The sequence below is a fragment of the Schistocerca gregaria genome, chromosome X, assembly GCF_023897955.1.
Source record: "Schistocerca gregaria isolate iqSchGreg1 chromosome X, iqSchGreg1.2, whole genome shotgun sequence".
Lineage (NCBI taxonomy): Eukaryota > Metazoa > Arthropoda > Insecta > Orthoptera > Acrididae > Schistocerca > Schistocerca gregaria.
The window spans coordinates 307,442,329-307,466,014 of record NC_064931.1 but is presented as its reverse complement, the minus strand read 5'-3'; the positions used below and the strand labels follow the sequence as shown (position 1 = coordinate 307,466,014).

General features: G+C 42.5%; 1 protein-coding gene across 1 annotated transcript in view; it reads right to left on the bottom strand.

Annotated features, from left to right (window-relative positions):
- The window catches only part of LOC126297513 (liprin-alpha-1-like), a gene marked incomplete at its 3' end in the record, with an annotated part of 961,648 nt that extends 938,170 nt beyond the window's left edge, over positions 1–23,478 (bottom strand). Inside the window, 1 exon segment of the mRNA XM_049988399.1 lies at positions 22,923–23,478. Within this exon segment, the coding sequence (XP_049844356.1) occupies positions 22,923–23,171 (249 nt within the window).
- Between the last annotated feature and the right edge of the window lie 208 nt (positions 23,479–23,686).

The window sequence follows — 23,686 nt, the reverse complement described above, 5'->3', positions numbered from 1 at the left end:
GCTGGACACCAGCAAGAGATGATGTACCACACTTCATTGCTGGACATCCGCTCTGATGCCACCTAATCTGACCAAGGGCCATCCCCATGGGCGCCACCCAGCCACAGCAAGAGCCACCTGGCAGGATGGCCATTGCCGGGAGTCCTGATGCCCCAGGGAGATGGGCATCTACTCCTTGGCATACATGGGGAGTAAACGGCGCAGGCATCAGTAGAGCGATCCCTGTGTTGTCAAGGGGCTACAACCAACAGGGTACATGGCGGCCCCATCACAACGGACTGGCTACCGTGCTGGATATGAAGTGCAAAGAATTCCATGGTCATCGTCAGCACAGAAAGTGACACTGCATAGTGCATGGTGGAAAACGCACAGTGGAAGGTGTCCTCGTCCAAGAGATGGAGAATATGCGGGACTGCAAAGCGACGACGAGAAAGTGGGCTAAACATTTCAATGCATGATGGGGACGATGCAACATGTAAAGCACCATTCCCCAATTGGCTCGCTCTTCGGGAGATCAAACCCTACAGGGGACCATCAAATAAAGGCCGAAACGTGTGAGACTACTACTTTTAGTCGCCTCTTACGACAGGCAGGAATACCTCGGGCCTATTCTTAACCCCCAGATACGCAGGGGGGGGGGAGATAACGTGGCTTTCGTGTCTTTCCGACATGCGTTATGTACGGCTACGTGAGCTCTGCCGGCCGGTGTGACCCAGCGGTTCTAGACGCTTCAGTCTGGAACCGCACGACCGCTACGGTCGCACGTTCGAATCCTGCCTCGGGTATGGATGTGTGTGATGTCCTTAGGTTAGTTTGGTTTAAGTAGTTCTACGTTCTAGGGGACCGATGACCTCAGATGTTAAGTCTCATAGTGCTCAGAGCCATTTGTTTTGAACTTGAGCTCTGGCGACGATATTAAAAATGCGCTCAGAAAGGACCACTGTGCTGCTATTCTTTCCTTGGCTGCCGAAGGTCAAACACCGGTAAACATCCATCGGAGTATGGAGAATTGTATGGAACACATGTCTGTCGAAACCACCACTGTTGCGTGCTGGGTGCTGCTGTTTCATGGTAATGCATGTCCCTCATATCGCAAAATTAACGCCTAAGTTACGCCACCTCAAGTGGAAGACACTCGAGCACCCACCCTATAGTCATGGTCTCTCCCCATGCGCTTATAATGCCTTCAGTCTCCCCCCCCCCCCCCCTTTTAAAAAAAAGTCCTTCAAGTGTAAAATATTCCTGTTACAGACTTCCTCACGCAGCACGGTACTGTGTTTTACCAAACGGAAATCTTCAACCTGGTGCGTCGGAGGGATGATTGCCTAATTGGTCACGGCGATTTTGCCTGATTGACAGACCGATTGCGCACTGTACGATCTTGGAACGTCAACTTTTCGTAGTCCATTATATTAATACGACTGCCTTTTTCCCGACATTATGATGATATTAATTTAACGGATGCAAATTTCATAACTGACCGCCACTGACGCCACAGAACGTCGCGTGCGCCTGCTTGCCAGTAACATTACGCCTTTCTTCCAGTTTAAATTCTTTATGAAACTAGCTTATATTGGCTGCCCCCATTAACTTCGTCGTTTTCTCTTACTAATAATGCTGAGAGGGAGTTGAAAGTAGTTGTTGGAACAACTGAGAAACTATGCTATCTCATATTGTAACGACGTTTGTTACACGTTGCCTGCCTGCCTGCCTGCACGTTAATAGATATTCAAAACATATCCCTCTTCTAACTACGGAGTAATTCAGTTACAACAGACCCCAAATATTAATAAAAGTTCAGTCACTCTTTTTGTTTCATCCCATAACGCGTTTCGAGCACAGATGGTGCTACATACAGCCATGATAGGAAAAACCAAGGGACCTGCAACACATATACAGCAGGAAGTTACAACAGCCAAAAGCAATCATTGTATTTTGCACAGGCAAGCTCTAACAACAAATAAACGCCTGATGATTTCAAATGTCTTATGAATGAAGAGGTCAAAATGATACACTGTATAAAATCTCGACCACTGCAGCCCAGATTGTTTCAAATTTTGTGCGACAAGATGGGTACTGAACACAACACCCATTTACTACATACAGAATTAAGATGGCTGTCCAGAGGAGAATTACTAATGAGGCTTTAGGAACTACTAATGACATATTGATTTTAATGCGCAAAATCATTCAGTACAAAATTTTACTGAAGTTTTCAGAAATCTTTACGGTCGTTGAAAATCCCAAATGTAGCAGACATTTTAAACAGTGCATCGGAATTAAGTATCATTGGAAGGAAATAATGTTAGAATTTTTAATACAAGAGATAAAATTGCATTTAAATTTTGGATTTCTTCAGTTCAAAAACCAGTTTCGAAGCTATTTATAAAGAACTTACATGACTTAGAAAAACATCTTTTACAATATTTTCCGAAGATTAGTGAAGATAATTCCTGGGTTAGAAATCCATTTTCTGAAACAGTGCAGCCGGCAGGCTTAAATGCAAGACACTATGTAAAACTGCTGGAAATAAGTGACTGATTTAAAGCAAATGCACAAATAGCAGCCATTATGTAATTTCTGGGCCAATTTTAAGGAATAATATCTGAATTTACGATAACAAGCTAAAACTGTTTTTCTTTCGTTTATCACTGCATATTTATGTGAAGCAGATTTTTTTATGCTGCAACGTAGGCGAAGTTCAGGAACAGGCTTTACATCGCCCCAGATACTTTATTTGAACTTTCTACTACTGTAGGCTAAGAATATTTGTAATTTAATGGCCCAAAATTACCGAAGCCACTAAAAACTTTATTCCACTTTGTTGTTATGTGTTAACGAAAAAACTCCATGAATCATGGACCTGGCCGTTGGTGGGGAGGCTTGCGTGCCTCAGCGATACAGATAGCCGTACCGTAGGTGCAACCACAACGGAGGGGTATCTGTTGAGAGGCCAGACGAACATGTGGTTCCTGAAGAGGGGCAGCAGCCTTTTCAGTAATTGCAGGGGCAACAGTCTGGATGATTGGCTGATCTGACCTTGCAACATTAACCAAAACGGCCTTGCTGTGCTGGTACTGCGAACGGCTGAAAGCAAGGGGAAACTACAGCCGTAATTTTTCCCGAGGACATGCAGCTTTACTGTATGATTAAATGATGATGGCGTCCTCTTGGGTAAAATATTCCGGAGGTAAAATAGTCCCCCATTCGGATCTCCGGGCGGGGACTACTCAGGAGGACGTCGTTATCAGGAGAAAGAAAACGCGTTCTACGGATCGGAGCGTGGAATGTCAGATCCCTTAATCGGGCAGGTAGGTTAGAAAATTTAAAAAGGGAAATGGATAGGTTAAAGTTAGATATAGTGGGAATTAGTGAAGTTCGGTGGCAGGAGGAACAAGACTTCTGGTCAGGTGACTACAGGGTTATAAACAAAATCAAATAGGGGTAGGTTTAATAATGAATAGGAAAATAGGAGTGCGGGTAAGCTACTACAAACAGCATAGTGAACGCATTATTGTGGCCAAGATAGACACAACGCCCATGCCTACTACAGTAGCACAAGTTTATATGCCAACTAGCTCTGCAGATGATGATGATGAAATGTATGATGAGATAAAAGAAATTATTCAGGTAGTGAAGGGAGACGAAAATTTAATAGTCATGGGTGACTGGAATTCGTCAGTAGGAAAAGGGAGGGAAGGAAACGTCGTAGGTGATTATGGATTGGGGCTAAGAAATGAAAGAGCAAGCCACCTCGTAGAATTTTGCACAGAGCACAACTTAATCATAGCTAACACTTGGTTTAAGAATCGTGACAGGAGGCTGTATACATGGAAGAACCCTGGAGATACTAAAAGTTATCAGATAGATTATATAATGGTAAGACAGAGATTTATGAATCAGGTTTTAAATTGTAGGACATTTCCAGGGGCAGATGTGGACTCTGACCACAATCTATTGGTTATGACCTGTAGGTTAAAACTGAAGAAACTGCAAAAAGGTGGGAATTTAAGGACATGGGATCTGGATAAGCTGAAAGAACCAGAGGTTGTACAGAGTTTCAAGGAGAGCATAAGAGAACAATTGACAGGAATGGGGGAAAGAAACACAGTAGAAGAAGAATGGGTAGCTCTGAAGGATGAAGTAGTGAAGGCAGCAGAGGATCAAGTAGGTAAAAAGACGAGGGCTGCTAGAAATCCTTGGGTAACAGAAGAAATATTGAATTTAATTGATGAAAGGAGAAAATATAAAAATGCAGTAAACGAATCAGGCAAAAAGGAATACAAACGTCTCAAAAATAACAGGAAATGCTACATGGCTAAGCAGGGATGGCTAGGGGACAAATGTAAGGATGTAGAAGCTTATCTCACTAGGGGTAAAATAGATACTGCCTACAGGAAAATTAAAGAGACCTTTGGAGAGAAGAGAACCACGTGTATGAATATCAAGAGGTCAGATGGTAACCCAGTTCTAAGCAAAGAAGGGAAGGCAGAAAGGTGGAAGGAATATATAGAAGGTTTATACAAGGGCGATGTACTTGAGGACAATATTATGGAAATGGAAGAGGATGTAGAAGACGAAATGGGAGATAAGATACTGCGTGAAGAGATTGACAGAGCACTGAAAGACCTGAGTCGAAACAAGGCCCCCAGAGTAGACAACATTCCATTATAACTACTGACGGCCTTGGGAGAGCCAGTCATGACAAAACTCTACCATCTGGTGAGCAAGATGTATGAGACAGGCGAAATACCCTCAGACTTCAAGAAGAATATAATAATTCCAATCCCAAGGAAAGCAGGTGCTGACAGATGTGAAAATTACCGAACTATTAGTTTAATAAGTCACAGCTGCAAAATACTAACGCGAATTCTTTACAGACGAATGGAAAAACTGGTAGATGCGGACCTCGGGGAGGATCAGTTTGGATTCCGTAGAAATGTTGGAACACGTGAGGCAATACTGACTTTACGACTTATCTTAGAAGAAAGGTTAAGAAAAGGCAAACCTACGTTTCTAGCATTTGTAGACTTGGAAAAAGCTTTTGACAATGTTGACTGGAATACTCTCTTTCAAATTCTGAAGGTGGCAGGAGTAAAATACAGGGAGCGAAAGGCTATTTACAATTTGTACAGAAACCAGATGGCAGTTATAAGAGTCGAGGGACATGAAAGCGAAGCAGTGGTTGGGAAGGGAGTGAGACAGGGTTGTAGCCTGTCCCCGATGTTATTCAATCTGTATATTGAGCAAGCAGTAAAGGAAACAAAAGAAAAATTTGGAGTAGGTATTAAAATCCATGGAGAAGAAGTAAAAACTTTGAGATTCGCCGATGACATTGTAATTCTGCCAGAGACGGCAAAGGACTTGGAAAAGCAGTTGAACGGAATGGACAGTGTCTTGAAAGGAGGATATAAGATGAAATCAACAAAAGCAAAACGAGGATAATGGAATGTAGTCAAATTAAATCGAGTGATGCTGAGGGAATTAGATTAGGAAATGAGACACTTAAAGTAAAATAAATGATGATGGTCGAAGTAGAGAGGATATAAAATGTAGACTGGCAATGGCAAGGAAAGCGTTTCTGAAGAAGAGAAATTTGTTAACATCGAGTATTGATTTAAGTGTGAGGGAGTCATTTCTTGAAGTATTTGTATTGAGTGTAGCCATGTATGGATGTGAAACATGGACGATAAATAGTTTAGACAAGAAGAGGATAGAAGGTTTTGAAATGTGGTGTTACAGAAGAATGCTGAAGATTAGATGGGTAGATCACATAACTATTGAGGAGGTATTGAATAGAATTGGGGAGAAGAGGAGTTTGTGGCACAACTTGACTAGAAGAAGGGATCCATTGGTAGGACATGTTCCGAGACATCAAGGGATCACCAATTTAGTATTGGAGGGCAGCGTGGAGGGTAAAAATCGTAGAGGGAGACCAAGAGATGAATACACTAAGCAGATTCTGAAGTATGTAGGTTGCAGTAGGTACTGGGAGATGAAGAAGCTTGCACAGGATAGAGTAGCATGGAGAGCTGCATCAAACCAGTCTCAGGACTGAGGACGACGACGACGACGACGACGACGACAACAACGACGACAACAACGACAACAATTACTAAATACGTCTGAAATATGAAGTTCTATGTTATTAGTTATAATTTGAAATAGAAGTAATCACTGAATAAAATAAGTTTGATTTTCTTTTAAATTTTGTTGATTTTATTAACCTTTAAAATAAACAAGGTGTTCCATGAAAGTATCGAGTTTCTGGAAGTATTACGCCAGACAGTACGTCTGGGAATCCCTGGTCCAGAATAAGTTCTATGTGCAAGCCTGAGGCATTTTTCTAAAGGTTTTTGTAACCTGTGTCTGAGACAGGAGGTGGATGCCAGCTTGGTATTCACCTAGTGGGATGTGGGAAACCGGCTAAAAAACCACATCCAGGCTGGCCAGCACACCGGTATTTGTCGTTAATCTGCCGGGAGAATTCGAACCGGAGCCAGTGCCCCACCCCCTTCGCAGAAGCTGGCGTTCGAACATGCACGGCTATTCAGGCGGGTAACACGACCAGCTGGTAGTAGTTGGGTAACTAATGCTTTGGCCGTGAGGATACTATAAAATGTAAAAGGTTACAGAATATGCAAGAAATGTATTCACTTTTGCGAATATGAACAACCATCAGCTGACAATGAAAATTTGTGTCGGACCGGGACTCGGATCCCGATTTCCCGCTTATCGCGGGCGGTCGCCTTCTATTAGGCATCCGAGCAAGCTCCACGGCCAGACCCAAACTTCCACACGTCGTCAAACACGTGTCAACAACCTGCACTCATACATTTATATGCATATTTCCGCACAGGGGACATTGAAAGTGGCATGTTCGGAGTCGGCGAATAAATACGATACTGCAGTGCCTGTGTTGCTCAGAATCACAAAGCACTGTGGTTCACTGCATCGTAATTCTGAAAAATACAGCGATTGCAATTTCATATTACAGAGGACAGCTATTTTCTGATGGAGATGGGTATCTGGCCCAACGCCAGAGCAGGTTATTTGTGAATAAATAATTTTTATGCACCTTTTGTTGATTTCTGGAACACAGTAGCTTTCAAGTCTTATCTACGCTTTAGAGCGAGCAAAAAGGAGACACCGTGAATATTTCGAAAGAAGATTACAATTCATTGTCTCGGTGATGATGGGACAATGGTCGCGTACAAGCTGGTAACGGACAAGGAGGGGGGAGGTAATCGGTCGTGACCTTTAGAGGTAACTAGCCCGGCATTCGCCTTAAGTTAGTGAAACACCGGAAAACAACATTTCGATGACCACATGGTGGTTTCGAGTTCGCTCCTCCTACAGGTGAGCCCAGTCACTTTTCTATCTCAATCCGTGGGAAATTTTTACTCAAATTAGAAGTATTATGACCCTTCCTATGTCCAACGAAAGCCATTAAAGAACCAGCGAAAGCTGTGCCGTAGACCGATTGTTCATAGAGTTTGTGTGTTAGATATAACTAACTTCTCCATCTGTAGCCGTGCACACAGTATACTGTAATCGTAAGTAAAGGTATAAAATAGAGCGCAAAAGTATGGAAGTGGCTCAAGCGAGATTTTCTCATAGGCCTTCATATTCCAGCTATTGATGAAGCAAGAGGCCGTTCAGGACTGCAAAGTATTCAAAAATTATCCGTAACCCATAGGACATCCTCTCTGCAGCTAATACAAGTACATGAGGGTTGTGGAAGAGAAAAATTCCCATCAGCGAACCCACACTATAAAAGTTACCCCAGTTTATTTTGTGGACGGTTCGAAATAACGTAACGGCGTTTTCGGCAAATGACACTAGGTAGACCTCACGTGATTGATATGAACAATTTTTTTTTTAAATAGAACGATACACTTTTTAAAAGCATTCGAAAGCCTCAAAAGACTAATACAGCGATACAATGATCGTTAATGCTGGCGTTGAAAGGTAACGCGGTCGGAATCTGCTATTGCCGATTTCAGCTTAATCTATTTAGGGAAACTACGGAATACTTAAATCTGGATGACCTTACGTTGATTTGAAGCATTCTCTCCCGAATTTCAACTGAGTTTCTTGGGCTAATTCGTGAATTCGACTAATCAAAATTAGCGAAACCACGTAAAACTTAAAACCTCGTTAGCACGAAGCTGTTATGATACGGCTCTGGTGTCGTAAATACTGTACCATCACTCCTAGTATAAAGACAAAAATCTTAAAAGGCAAATAGCAAAGATCGTAAGGTTCGTGTGCCAGTCAAACGACGCACAAAGTAAAGTACGATATATTAAACTGTAACAGGAAAACGTTCTTGACTTTCATTTTCATCGGGTTCTGTAAATATACCACCAAAATTCCAAATATTAATCTGCGTTGCATTCGTGCCACTCGGGAGAAGCGGTTTGAGAAATAAAACAATTTGCATGCAGAACGTAGTAGTAAAAGTTTACGACTTACATCGACCGTTCCTCATCGAGTTTCCTAATATAATGTATATTTACACTATGTACCGTACATTTTGTACTATACAATGCATAAATAAAAAAAAAAAAAAAAAAAACGTGCTAGGGCTGCTGTCCCACTAACCTCATTAGCCAGCCATGTACCACTCGCAAGATTCAGGCTCAAATTTTACACAAGGGTCGGTAGCATTAAGCCACATAAAATTTACATATATTGTGCGTGGAATTATTTGTTTTAACGACTTCCAGCATGGTGGACTCATATACAGAATGAAGTTTATAATATTTCCATTAATTGCTCATAATCTTTTTTGACTTAATAATTCGTTTGGAAAATACGGAATCCTGTGTAACTGCAGTTTTATCGTGCTTTATGTCATACATAAGAACAGTAAACTACTGAACCACCTAAGTTTTTCGTTAATGAAAACTTCGGGGTCACCTGTTAATGATGTAAAAGTTTTTTTTTCTTTTTGTACGTTCCGTTTCTTTTGTAAAAATTTGAAACGATCTTATTTTTACTTTATTGTATAAAAAAACAGCGGTGTAATCGCCGCCTGCAAATGTGTGGAATGTTGGTAGACATAATTAGGATACCAACTTCAATGCTAATTCTACACAACTAATGCAGTTAAAGACCATTATTTCTGATCTTAGTTGCTGAACCAGTCAACCAAATTACATATTCAGAAACTTTATGGACATTGGCCACATAAATTACTGAATTATCAGTATATGAGGATTTTACCAGAATTTTTAAAGTGGGTGGCACTTTAATACCATGAAACGTAATTCGCTTATCCCTTTTTATTTATTTTACTTTATGTCTTCATGTTGACATCCATAAACAATTTTAAGTTTTTAAGACAGGACTTCCCTTTACTTGTATGAGTAACACTGATTTCCAAAGGTTATGAAGACTTTCTTAGTTCGTATTTTTGATACCAGGTTGGTCATTCTCCCAATAATCGGCTAAGAACTTCACAAAAACCTCCGTAACACGATAATTCTTACAACTTCCCAACAAATCGGTAGGTCTGGCTAACCTAACCTAAGGATTTAACTGACTCTTTGGTTAACTGAATATCGTGATATTTAAAACAAATTTTCTTTTCGGAATAATAAGTTTAAAAAACTACTTTTAAATGTTTCAATGTCGAAATCAAGTATTCTTTTATCACTCACATCACAGAAAAAATAAATCTTTTATTACTAATTTTCAGCAAACTACAAAAGTAAAGCTTAGCAAACACTAAATAGGCCCTACCGCTCGCAAGTCACGCGAACAATGAAGTTTCGCTCGCACTGCGCTTGTGACATAGCAGCAGTTTCGGAAACGTTCATTTGTCTTTATTACACGAAGAACTGAGCACGCCCCACTCTTTTACTTAGCAACTGTTTCACTTGCAGCTGTTATTCTACGTCTTTCTCTACCGCATAGGTTTTTACAGCCAATCTTCAGTCTTCTTCCGCCGAGTCATGTTCTCGTTCGCAGTTACTGAAACGTAAAATCGCGACAACACTCAGATAGGCCTACTTTTTCTAAAGCAACCCTATACCACCGTGTTCGCAATAAAGTTATATAAATTTTCTATATGATTATACACTCCTGAAAATTGAAATAAGAACACCGTGAATTCATTGTCCCAGGAAGGGGAAACTTTATTGACACATTCCTGGGGTCAGATACATCACATGATCACACTGACAGAACCACAGGCACATAGACACAGGCAACAGAGCATGCACAATGTCGGCACTAGTACAGTGTATATCCACCTTTCGCAGCAATGCAGGCTGCTATTCTCCCATGGAGACGATCGTAGAGATGCTGGATGTAGTCCTGTGGAACGGCTTGCCATGCCATTTCCACCTGGCGCCTCAGTTGGACCAGCGTTCGTGCTGGACGTGCAGACCGCGTGAGACGACGCTTCATCCAGTCCCAAACATGTTCAATGGGGGACAGATCCGGAGATCTTGCTGGCCAGGGTAGTTGACTTACACCTTCTAGAGCACGTTGGGTGGCACGGGATACATGCGGACGTGCATTGTCCTGTTGGAACAGCAAGTTCCCTTGCCGGTCTAGGAATGGTAGAACGATGGGTTTGATGACGGTTTGGATGTATCATGCACTATTCAGTATACCCTCGACGATCACCAGAGGTGTACGGCCAGTGTAGGAGATCGCTCCCCACACCATGATGCCGGGTGTTGGGCCTGTGTGCCTCGGTCGTATGCAGTCCTGATTGTGGCGCTCACCTTCATGGCGCCAAACACGCATACGACCATCATTGGCACCAAGGCAGAAGTGACTCTCATCGCTGAAGACGACACGTCTCCATTCGTCCCTCCATTCACGCCTGTCGCGACACCACTGGAGGCGGGCTGCACGATGTTGGGGCGTGAGCGGAAGACGGCCTAACGGTGTGCGGGACCGTAGCCCAGCTTCATGGAGACGGTTGCGAATGGTCCTCGCCGATACCCCAGGAGCAACAGTGTCCCTAATTTGCTGGGAAGTGGCGGTGCGGTCCCCTACGGCACTGCGTAGGATCCTACGGTCTTGGCGTGCATCCGTGCGTCGCTGCGCTCCGGTCCCAGGTCGACGGGCACGTGCACCTTCCGCCGACCACTGGCGACAACATCGATGTACTGTGGAGACCTCACGCCCCACGTGTTGACCAATTCGGCGGTACGTCCACCCGGCCTCCCGCATGCCCACTATACGCCCTCGCTCAAAGTCCGTCAACTGCACATACGGTTCACGTCCACGCTGTCGCGGCATGTTACCAGTGTTAAAGACTGCGATGGAGCTCCGTATGCCACGGCAAACTGGCTGACACTGACGGCGGCGGTGCACAAATGCTGCGCAGCTAGCGCCATTCGACGGCCAACACCGCGGTTCCTGGTGTGTCCGCTGTGCCGTGCGTGTGATCATTGCTTGTACAGCCCTCTCGCAGTGTCCGGAGCAAGTATAGTGGGTCTGACACACCGGTGTCAATGTGTTCTTTTTTCCATTTCCAGGAGTGTATATGAAAATTCGATGAGGTAATTTACTCCTACAGGCTTATCTGTTTGCACCTGCCAACCTTTCATCGTTGTCTGGAAAAAGGTAGACTTACTTTGGCCTTTTATTGACACTTTTTACTCTTGATTTATGTTAACTTTAAGAAACTTCATAATACTAACTACCGAAAAAACCTTCATCAAACAATTTTGATTAAAAATAGCTGTGCACGGATATGGAGTGACAATCCTAAAATGCTTTGTTTATTTATAGATCATAGTAAATAGAGCTTTTATTAGGAAAATCGATGAGTGAAGATCTATGTAAGTCGGCACCTTAGACTATAAGCTCAAGGAGGTCCCTTGCGCTAGAGTTCGCTATCTTACTTTACGAACTGTTCCACTGTGTCACGTGGTAACCAAGAATGCTGTTCTGCCACAGGTGGACGCAAGACCTATCTGTAAGTTACAGTATGTAACACCACCTTTACTGCCCTTAGTTTTCTTACGACGGCCTGTTTTACTGTTTGTTTGCAACGACACGCCGCTCGAAAACTGCAGATACAGCGCACCGACGGCGATTACTTTAATGATCAATTAACTTCAACAGACAGAATGTTGGCAATGAATGCTATCATACAATAGTAAACAAGATTAACATCAGTATCACAGTCTGTCCCCTAAACCTTTGAGTGTAATTGTGGAATGTCTAGTCTTCTTCACTGTGTGCGAGAAAAAACACATTCGAACCATGTGAAGACTATGCTCTTAGTTTCGGATAACATTCAGTAACGTAAGAGTTCAGGATGAAAACTTCGCTGCGTTATTGGCCACGGACATATGAGCTGTTAAAGCCAAAAAAAGATCACTATCTCTTGCTCGGAGTTCACATCTCAGCAACAGCGAGGCTTGCAACCACTCATCAGGCCACACAATACCAATCCATACAGTTCACAGTGGTCTGCGTTAAGATAGCTGTTGCGTATATGGGTCCTTTAATGTGACTCTAAAGCCCTAAATGGGGATACAATCACCTGTGCAGAGTATGTCCTATAAAGAGTCGCGATTTAGTATCAAGATGAAAAGCGGCGAATTCACTCCCCGCAAGTGTGTTTAAGACAAAACAACACATTAGAGTCACACATACAGGCACAATAGCGGCGAACAGGAGGTGTACACAATAATCAGCATTAATGGAAAGAAGCAGCCCGTTATATAAAGCTGTTCTTTGATACCTCCCATTCGGGAAGACGTTTCAAATCCTTGTCCGGCTATCCACACTTAGTTTTCCCGTGGCTGCCCTAAATCTATTACGCCAAATGAGCCGATGTTTCCTCTGGAGAGGACACGGCCGATTCGCTTCCCAAGAACTTCGGAACTCCATCTCCGAATGACATCATCGTCGATAGCCAGTAAGACCTCATCTTCTTCCTGTTCTCTGACAGCTCACAGCATCGGGAGCAAAATTTTGAAGTAGTTTGTTCTACACTGTGGATTGTGGCGTTAGTAGTGGCTCCTTCCTATTAGACGGCTTCACTATTCTCCGTTGAACTCGCTTCGTGAAGCATATGTTCCACTATGTGGTCGTTACTCCACTGCCTGTCAATTTGTACCCGAGGTCTGTTTGCTTAAACGACATACTGGGATCGGCGACTGCCACTGAGATTAACTCTACTCTTCTTGAGGAGCGCTACAATGGTGAGCAGGAACTGTTCAATAATTTCATTGAAGAAACGGCTGTTTGAGCAACTCAACCGGGACACAACTTGTTTTGTTAAGTTTTGTGTCGTGTTGGCAACAATTTCAAAGCACCTACATGAAAACAATCCAGTGCATTCAGCCGTGTTAGAAAGTATCTCCTCCAATGTAAGCACATAGGACAAAAAAATTAGTCGTCCCCAAGGAAAAATTAGGATAATACCGCTTAACATCACATTTAGCCTTAATAATGCCCTCAATTCGATGATGATGAAAGAATACTAGTTACTTCACGTGTGTCACATCAAGCTGAAGCCACTCAAGGCTGATTACATCTCGTAGAGCTACCTATCTGCAGAGATGTTTAGTGCTACGTTTCGTCCGCTTTTGCAAACATTTCCAGACAATTTTTGTGGGGTTAAGACGAGTGACTTGCGGGCCAGTCGAGGTGCGATATGGTGCCTGATCGCCAGGTAACCATTTCCGCTGAAATACATAATGAGTGGCCGCGCGGTTTGAGGCGTCACGTCACAAAATTCAAAAATGGTTCAAATGGCTCTGAGCACTATGGGACTTAACATCTGTTGTCATCAGTCCCCTAGAACTTAGAACTACTTAAACCTAACTAACCTAAGGGCATCACACACATCCATGCCAGAGGCAGGATTCGAACCTGCGACCGTAGCGGTCACGCGGTTCCACACTGAAGAGCCTAGAACCGCACGGCCACAAAATTCAACACGTCGTTCCTAACGGAGCAAAATCGACATGTAATGGTAACTTCGGAGTACCCCAATAAAATGATATAAGGCGTTTACTGTTTATATGCAGCTCGTGGATAACGTCGGAAGCTCCATGAAACTGTTCGCGGGTGATGCAGCTGTCTATAAGAAGACAGCAATGCAAGACAACTCTAGCGACTTGCAGGAAGACCTGCAGAGACTCATAACTGGTGCAAGGCCTGACAGCTGACCCTGAACGTAAACGAATGTAATATATTTCGCATACATAGGAGAACAAATCCACTACTGTTCAGTTCCTCTAGGTGACAAAGTGCTAGAAACAGTAACTACTGTAAAATATCTGGCAGTAACCATCCGGGTCGACCTTAAGTCGAATGACTACATGAAACAAACTGTTGGAAAAGCAGATGCCAGGCTGAGAGTCACTGGCAGAATGTTAAGGAAATGTAACTCATACGCGATAGAAGTGGCTTATAAGCCACTTGGTCGATCGATTGTTGATTATTGCTCATCAGTCTGGGAACCTTACCAGATTCGATTAACAGGAGAGGGAGAGAAAGAAGATCCAACAATGAGCGACGCGCTTCGTTAAGGGAGAGTTTAGGGGGCGCGAGAGCGTAACGGAGATGCTCTATAAAATCTAGCGGCATACGCTACACGAGAGTAGTAGCGTACCAAGTAGAGGTTTTCCGAGACAGAACGTTCAATATTACTGAGCACCAGGTAATATTGAGCAGTGATATTCACTGTCTAGAGGGTGCTCTCATTTACTTTCGCCTGCAGAGCTCTCACTCCGTGGTCGACTTCTTTACATTTCGGTAGTGGAATCTATTTGCTCCGTAATGAACCATCCTCGATGGTGCACAAATGTTTGTAATTGGGGGTTTTGACGTATTTGCACGTGATGACTAGTGGCATCATTAGCTGCCAAACACTAGATATCTATCTATACTCTGCACAAGTGCGTAGCGGAAGGCGACTTCGTGTCACACCCTATATCTCGGTTTTCTCCACTTCCCTTAACGGATGGTTCAAAATGGCTCTGAGCACTATGGGACTCAACTGCTGTGGTCATCTGTCCCCTAGAACTTAGAACTACTTAAACCTAACTAACCTAAGGACATCACGCACATCCATGCCCGAGGCAGGATTCGAACATGCGACTGTAGCAGTCGCACGGTTCCGGACTGTGCGCCTAGAACTGCGAGACCACCGCGGCCGGCCATTAACGGATGAAGCGTGAGAAGTTTCTATTGTTTGTGCGCTCTGTATCGACTTTTCACCTTCACAGTCCCTATGAAAGCAGTATGTTGGAAAATTAAGTAGATTATGCTCCAAAGACAATTTCCTACTATTTTCTAAGTGTCGCAAAACTGTTGTTCGTAAGTGCCTGTGAATTCTAATTTCGCAGCGTTCCTGTTATACATTTCTGCCATTCCAGTCTGAGACTGCGCTGCCTGTCGTTGTAATCTCTCGCGGTATCGCTTGTTAATCCGATTTCATCTGCGTCTAGCACATCTGAGAAGCTGTGTAAGTGTTTTAAAAATTATATCTTCTGTGGACGCATTGCATTATCTCAGAATCCTGGGCAATTCTTGTTGTAGTCTGTATTTGACATGACTAACCCCTGTTGCACCTTGTTAAAGTTGTCGTCAACAGTTTTTTTCGTCCCGTGCACAATTTTACGTCTCTCTGCATAAAAAACTAGTTATTCATTCTTTTAACAGGATGAGATAAGAAACAGGTGTGGCATTGTTGAAAGAGGCAACTCGCGCTGACGAAGTGGTTGAGAGAAATCACGGAGTGCGTAGTAAACGAGGAATATCACTGAACTCCGACAAAATGGAGTCTAGTGTAGTAAAAACTGCGCTACGTCTGCCGGTAGTTTCTAATTACTTATGTGGCTATTTAACAGATTAAACCTCAATAGGATGCCCAGTGTTATACGGCATTGTTGATGTTGACTTCTTTGTGGAAGAAATCGTGAAGCGCCAATCTTTCGCACTTACCGAGGGCCGTGGTGCAGCGGTTAAGGCAATGGATTCGCATTCGGAAGGACTGCTGTTCAATTCCCCTTCCGGCTAATCGGGTTTAGGTTTCCGTCGTTTCCCTAATTAACTTGAGGCGGCCCATATCCGATTCCATCCTTCCCTTGCTCTTGCTCGCGCTCTGGCTCTACGGACCTCGTCGTCGGAATGACGTTAAATACTAATCATCTTTCCTTGGTACTTATCAAGAGCAATAACTTTCGTGTTAGCAACGAGTTTCACACAACTAAATCGAGAGGGGTTTCTCAGCAACTGACGAAAGATTGTATTGGACGACTGCTAGATGGCACCCCTTTTTGGGTAGTAACACCTGACTACCTGATTGCTCCCCCACTGTTACAGCAAAGGTACATTTTGATAAACAATTTCCAGCTGGCTAAGAAACCTCAACGTTTCCAGTAGCAAACCTCTGATAGTACAAACAAAAAAATATGATGTAATGCCGAGAGCCCGCATGATGCGAATGAACACTAAAGTATACGACATACAAAGTACATTGTAATCTTAAAATTGTCATACGTGGTTTTTACGAGTGCTTTTAAATCTCCTTTATATGCTTATTTATTGTTCACTATCTAATGTTCACTGATAAATAATCCATCATTTTCCGAAAGTAACTAGCTAACTGAAAAATCTGATCACACAAAGATTTAAGAGCGAATAAAGTTAACAACATAGCAATTGCGAACGTACTCATTATGAGCTGAGCTGACCTGACGCAATCTCGAGCAATCAACAGCATTGTTTTCCATATTTTAAAGAAGGGAGCAAGCAACTTTCGAAACTTCCTGGTAGCTTGGAACTGTGTACCGGACCGGAACCCGGAGACTTGCCTTTTGCGGAAAGTTCTCTTACGACTGATGTAGTTTCGTCAGAACATCGGTTATCTTACTGATACCGAGACGGCTTTTGTATGGATACCTTACACATTATATTTAAATTTGTACTAAAATACATACGAAACAGGCTTCAAGATTCTTGTGAAAAATCAGCTTCTCAGTCTAATACTAATCGCAGACTTCTCACTTTGATCACCAAGGAATTACTACCCCTCCTCTAGTCTCAGTCAAGAATAGCTATCTAGCGATTGTAGCTCCATGTGTCACAGCTCTGCGACACATCTAATCTCCTTTCCTTCTGTTTTCATGGGAAAAGTGATAACGCATAATATACGCTGGCGTGCTGAAAAGTAATGCCTCCGAATTTCATATGTGAACACTCTTAACAGCTTTTTAAATAAACAGACGGTGTAACATTCTAAATATTTATTCTTCACGTCTACATATTTATTTCCCAACGAAGTCACCCTGACGACGAACATTTCTCGTGAAGAGAGATCAGCTTGCTGATACCTACACTGTAGAATGTTTGACTTTGCTGACGGAGCCACAACCTCACCTCTGCTTGCACCGCTACATCACTATCCAAGTGAAGTCCTCGAAGGTGTTCTTTATGTTTTGGAAACAGATGGGGTCAAGTTGGGAGTGTATGGAGTATGATCGAAGACAGAGAACCCAGGGTGTCGGATTGTTGCAGGTGTCACAGCGCTCATGTGTGGTCTGGCATTGTCACGCTGATGGAGAGGGTGCTCCATGTGTGGACGTACTCTTCTGACTCAAAAACCGAATAGAGCAAGCCGTTTCCCAAGCACCGACGTAGTTACGTTAACATCGCCATGTTACACGCTACAATTCGGAACCCTCTAGAGGGAGAGGGCTGCAAATAGGTAAACATGAAGAACAGATGTAGAATGTTAATAAAGTTTGTTTTATTTTCAAATCTTCATGAGTTTTTACATAAAAATTTCGGAGGCGTTACTTTTCAGAACGCTCTTGTGTGTGTGCCAAAAGTGGTTACAAAGTATGCATAAGAAACGACACCAAGCTGGTGTATGTATTAGCTACCAATTGAAGTACGAACATGCAGACTAAAATTGCGTGGTATACCAATGTTTGTCGCCTCTACAGATGCAACAGCTGTCGAGCCGTTATAAAGGAAGCATTTTATCGATGTGACTATCAAGCGCCTTACACGCGACCATAGCGTACGCTCAAACAGCGGTTTGCATAGCGACAATAGCCCGACGTGTCATTTCCCGGGAGGAGTTGGCGCACGCTGTCGACAGTTAACAGTGGACCCCGTTGAGCACACCAGTATCACTAGACTCAGTGACGAAGCTAGTAATCTTTCGTTCTTTTTACATATTCGCAGATACCGTCGTGCAACAACAACTAACAACAATATGGGAATTGTGGGTCCGCCTTGATGCAAAACATTTATTTATTTATTCATTTACTTACCATACCAGTTTCAGGGACAAATATCACCTACATCAATTCTACAACATTCAGAAATGTTGTCGTTATAAAACAATCGCAATTGTATTTTGCTGACACACACACACACACACACACACACACACACACACACACACACACACACACACAAGCCCACGTTTTTGTATTTTTTTACTAACAGCCGCTCATACAGCTGCAGATGACACGATGAATGCCGAGGGGAACGGCAACCGAAAAACACAGAAAATACGCCGCACACAGTGACAATCTTAAAGCCATGCTGTGACGTATAGTAAATAAGGTATTATAAAAATATTCACAGAAATTAAAAAAAAAAACAACAGCACATATGTAATAAGGTTTACAATGTGTTATACTATGAAATATTTTGGAGTTAAAGAACCCACTGATGATGGCGACATTTGTCGCTCAAACTAATTTGGAGAATAAATGAATGAATGAATCAATAAATAAAGTATTTTGCATGAAGGCGGACCTAAAATTTCCATATTTTTTTATATGCGAACGTGGACCAGTGGAAGAGTTCCAAGACAAAATTATCGAACTGACAACTAATTTCCATCTGACTTAAGTGAAATCGCGCTTAACGTCCAGCAACTTAACAGTTTTCTCCTTTCTCGTTGTGCGCATGTACCGAGATCTCCATCCGAAAGGCCACAATCGTTATATTCATAGCATTAAAACTTTTAGGGGAAAAAAATGGCGCAGCTGAACTCTACCTAAAACATTGTTTGTACACTGATATTTAGTGGCGCTCAGTCGGGTATCAGCATTCAGATGCCTCACGGTATTACTGTACTGGTCTCTTGAAAATAGAACACTCTGCACATCGCGAAGTGGTATGCCGTCAAATTGCAAGCTAAATGCTTTTGCTATCAAAGGTGGTCGTTACAGCGCAATCGATCGTTAGCAGTTCCGCAACTCTGGTCAAATCCGCTAGCCCGAAGAGCCCGTAGTCCTGCCTAGAATCTTTGCCAGTATTTCGTAGTCACCCACATAAGTTATTTAACAGATTCTCGAGTTGAGTTCATCCTAATGTGTCTACACGAAACATAACTTTACAGTTGGCATTTTATGGCATGGTAGGACTGAATTATGTTCTTAAAACTGACGACGTAAACCAGCTCTCAGATAAGAAAAAAACAGGTGCATGTCATCTTCCATAGCACCGTGCCTAGTTGAGCTCTGTGGTGTCACAAACAAATGCAAAATTTTAACAATTTTTTTTCGGGTCATATTCAAGTATTACCTTCGGCCTCATTCGTACGATGTCAAAACACACCTTACTCAGCACGGGATACGGAGCACTTTATTGCCTACGACTGATAGATGGTAACAGCGATGCCTGCACTTAATTTACTGCACTAGTTTTTTAATCACATGCCTGTTGATAAACATTGGTTGATAAGGAAATCAGAAATTCTTACTGAAAGAGTTGATACTGTTAATGGGAGATACAGCTGGAATAACTTGGAATCGCTACCCAGCACTGCAACTTCTGTTGCACCGGCTCGAGAACAAATAAAAGAAACTCAACATAAATACTTGAAGATTTCAAAATTAGCCACTCGCGCCATACATTAATTTCAAACGTTAACGGTACAAGTGTGTGTGTGTGTGTGTGTGTGTGTGTGTGTGTGTGTGTGAATCAGTGGGAAAATGCTCCTTAGAAGCACAAAATAGGACGAATATGTTCCTGTTTATTTAAAAGACTGACTGAAAAGTGGGCTACCAGCTGCCTCATTCTCCCTTCCTCAGCATCTCGAAACATTTTGGCATGTGAACATATTCACACTTATTTGTAACATGCAACTCTACATCTACATTGATACTCTGCAAACCACATTTCAGTGCCTGACACAGGGTTCTCCTCCCCTATAAGCTCCCCTAACTCAAATCCACTGGTCCATCAATGTAAGTTACTCATACCCACCACTCCCAGTTGCCCTTTCTCACTCATTCAGTCTGTCATTGTCTCCTGTGTCACGACCACAGTCCTCTCTGCTCTGTCTTACAATAAAGTCACATCTCATTGTCACTACCTCCTCCTCCTTGCTCTCTCTTTTACTGCTAAAATCTCGTTCCCTCCTTTTCCACTGCTGCTGTCTCTTCCCTCTCCCCCTCTCTCTCTCTCTTCCTCATTGTCATATATTCTCTCTCACTGTCTTTTGCTCTCACCCACTTACACTATCTTTATTCTCCCTTCTCCTCTCCCCCTGGCACTGTCTCCTCTACACTTTACCTAGTGCTGTTCTGTCACTGTCAACTACGTTCCAATCTCCCAGCAATTATTAGTTTTCTGTATTTCTGCCACTCCCACTGTGTTCTATCTCAGCATAAAAAAGCGTGACTATTATCATGGATTTTTTTTAAAAATATTCTGAGGAATGTAGAATGACGCAGGTGGTTCCCACTTTACAGTCAGAATATTTTAAATGAACAGGAACATACTCGCAAAGTTTGTGCTCCAATAGGAGCATTTTTCTGCTGGTTTCCTCCTTTTCCCTGTTGCAGCAAGGCATGTAACTCATATAAAAAGAAATGTACTGGTTAGTAAAATTTAGATAGTTTACCTATGTGAAATTGAAATAACGCAAAACTAACGTTACACTAGAGAATGGATTTAGAATGCGCTTCAGTACTACAGCATGGGGTTTCCAGACAACGGAGACACTTTATAGCATATTTCTCCGAGCTATAAACTACATTTTTTCCTCACAACGGATTTTACGAGCACATTTTGCATGAACAAGTCGGGTAACTATGACCCTTGTGTCTGGGAAACGGATAAAGATACGAAGAACATTTGCAAGGTTGTTGGAGATTGGATCTTAGGAACATATCGTATAAATTTCATGGCACTACCCTTTTATCAAAGGCACCCGAGTTGTGAATACCGAAAATCCCGTTTTTATGGGCGGCGTTTTGGAATGTATTAGGTACCCATGCTGCCACTTGCATACAGATGTCCAGAAATTTAGAAATGCTTGAAAAAGCAATTCTGACAATAGCTATCAATCTTGCGGTGGCAAACATAAGCCTCATAGCAAATCGCTACTGTGTTAATCCCAGATTCGTAAGATCATATCCGGATGGATGGTTGTTAACACACTGCCGACGACAACTGAAGGAAGAGCTCAGACGAGGGCATACGAAAGTATACATTGTACAAGACAAATTACTCGGTCCAGCGTGACAGAAATTTGAGTACTCCCACGAAAGTTTCATCTTTCTGAGGAATATTTTTTCGTAACTCGAACAAGCAAAACAAACCAGTTTCGCCAATGTTCAGTTTGTCTAGCTACATGAATTATCAGCAAAATGCTCTGCAGCGAATCTCTCACATACATACGGTACTAAATACCATAACTACAAAATGAAAATCTTTTCACGATGTGCATGAAAGTCCAGCGAGTAATATATGCTTTTTAGAACAATAAGGTTAAAAATTTCAGTTGTCAGCGCCACAAAACAAAATATTTACAGGAGGACATAAAAAAGGTACTGATGATTTAAACACTACATAAACTACTTCGAAAAAAAGATGGAGCATATAATTATTCCTGTGTTACAAAGAACAGCATATTCTTTCACTGGGAATCTTGTTGATACACACAGGAAGATAATACTACATGATTATATTCATTGTGGGACATGAAAAGAACACTTCTCGCTCTCGCTTGCCAGTTCAGAAGATGGAACAAATCTCCCAGTGGCACAGAGAGAGAGAGAGAGAGAGAGAGAGAGAGAGAGAGAGAGAGAGAGAGAGATGTAGGTTCAGGCGTAAGCATCCTCATGCGCACGAAGTTTCCGCGGTAAATACAACCTGTCCAATGAAGAAGCCATGACAGCCAGGCCATTCCATAATACATTTTCATTAATAGGCCTCGCTTTCAAAACTAGTGCATTTATTATATTTACAGATTCTGTCTTGAAATAGCAGCCACATGACTAAAACATTTAAATTCATATGGCTGACAAATAGTAAAGACGCATTACGAATTTGTCAACTACACATTAGAATCTGAGCTACATCATGTGTCGAATGAAATGCTCTACAAATGAACTCAAAACATTGCAATTTTCACATACATTAAAGGATAGAAAGCAATAAATCGGAAAGGCGCGAAGATTGTGTTGATATTGCAAAACACAAAAATTATAAACTCTAATATCAATGAGTGATTCGTAAATGATAGTGGAAATAATCTAGTTTGTTGAAGCAATAACAATTTGTCAGTCGACAGCAGCAGCAAACTAGGGCGATACTGTACTCACAATAACTGTTCGATCCTAACCTCAAATTCCGTCAACTCCCATGCAGCCAATACAAACGAAAATACATATTTGCAACCGCCAATGGCACTTTAATTGCAACCCATCAAACTATGTTTTGCTCGTTATAAAAATTCAGCGATCGTGCACCACAAAGAGGCAGCAACTACACCACTTTACCGACAAGCCAACAGCTGATGAAAAGTATGATTTCATGAAACTCTTTCACTAATATAAGCTGCAGTTTGTATTTCCCTGCATGGCCATTGACAATGGCGGTCACGACTTTTGAACGGACAATCAATAGGCTCACATATCATGTTCCATAGTCCCATGCACTAGAATGGCACTCACCTGAGGAAGGTTTGCTGAGATCTGTCGCTGAAGAGAGTCCCGCTCTTTTTCTACTTCTTGAAGTTTTGCTTCTGTTTCACACAGCCTTTCTTGAGCTTCCCGTAGACTGTCCATAAGCTTGTCCCGTTCATCCAACATTGAAACCATAAGCTGTTCGAAGTTCGCATCTTCTCCAGAGAATTGCGAACTTCTCTGACTGATACTGTCCTCCGAAATTGTCGGCATCACATCACACATCATATTCCACATGGTTGCTTATTCGGAAGCACCGGCAAAGAGTGGTAAATATTAGCGGAAAACAAGAAACTGAGCAGTTTCGGACTACAACACTAACGGAATGAATATCTATATTTTACAGATCATGCAGCTATTTATATTATCTAGAACTGACACACGGGGCTGTTAACGCTTCATTGCAGATACGATCATACACACAACAATCGAAGCGGCAGTACTTCATCGGCATTATTGCCGAACCACTAGCGTGACACACCTACGTTCAGTCTCCTACCACCCCATTACTACAACTACACTTCTTAACCCACGCGGCCATATTGAAACATGACGTCACAAATGACAGACGCCGAGAGGTCACGGGACTCGAGCATCATGACTGAAAGAAGTCGACGCAATGCGAATAGTCTTTGCTTGGTATCGCGCCGCAAGAAGTGTGATGTGTGGCTAGTATTGTCATAAAACTCAGGCGTTGTGTTTTTTTTAAACTACAATTAAAGAGCTAAATAAACTGGTTTGCGACGGATAAG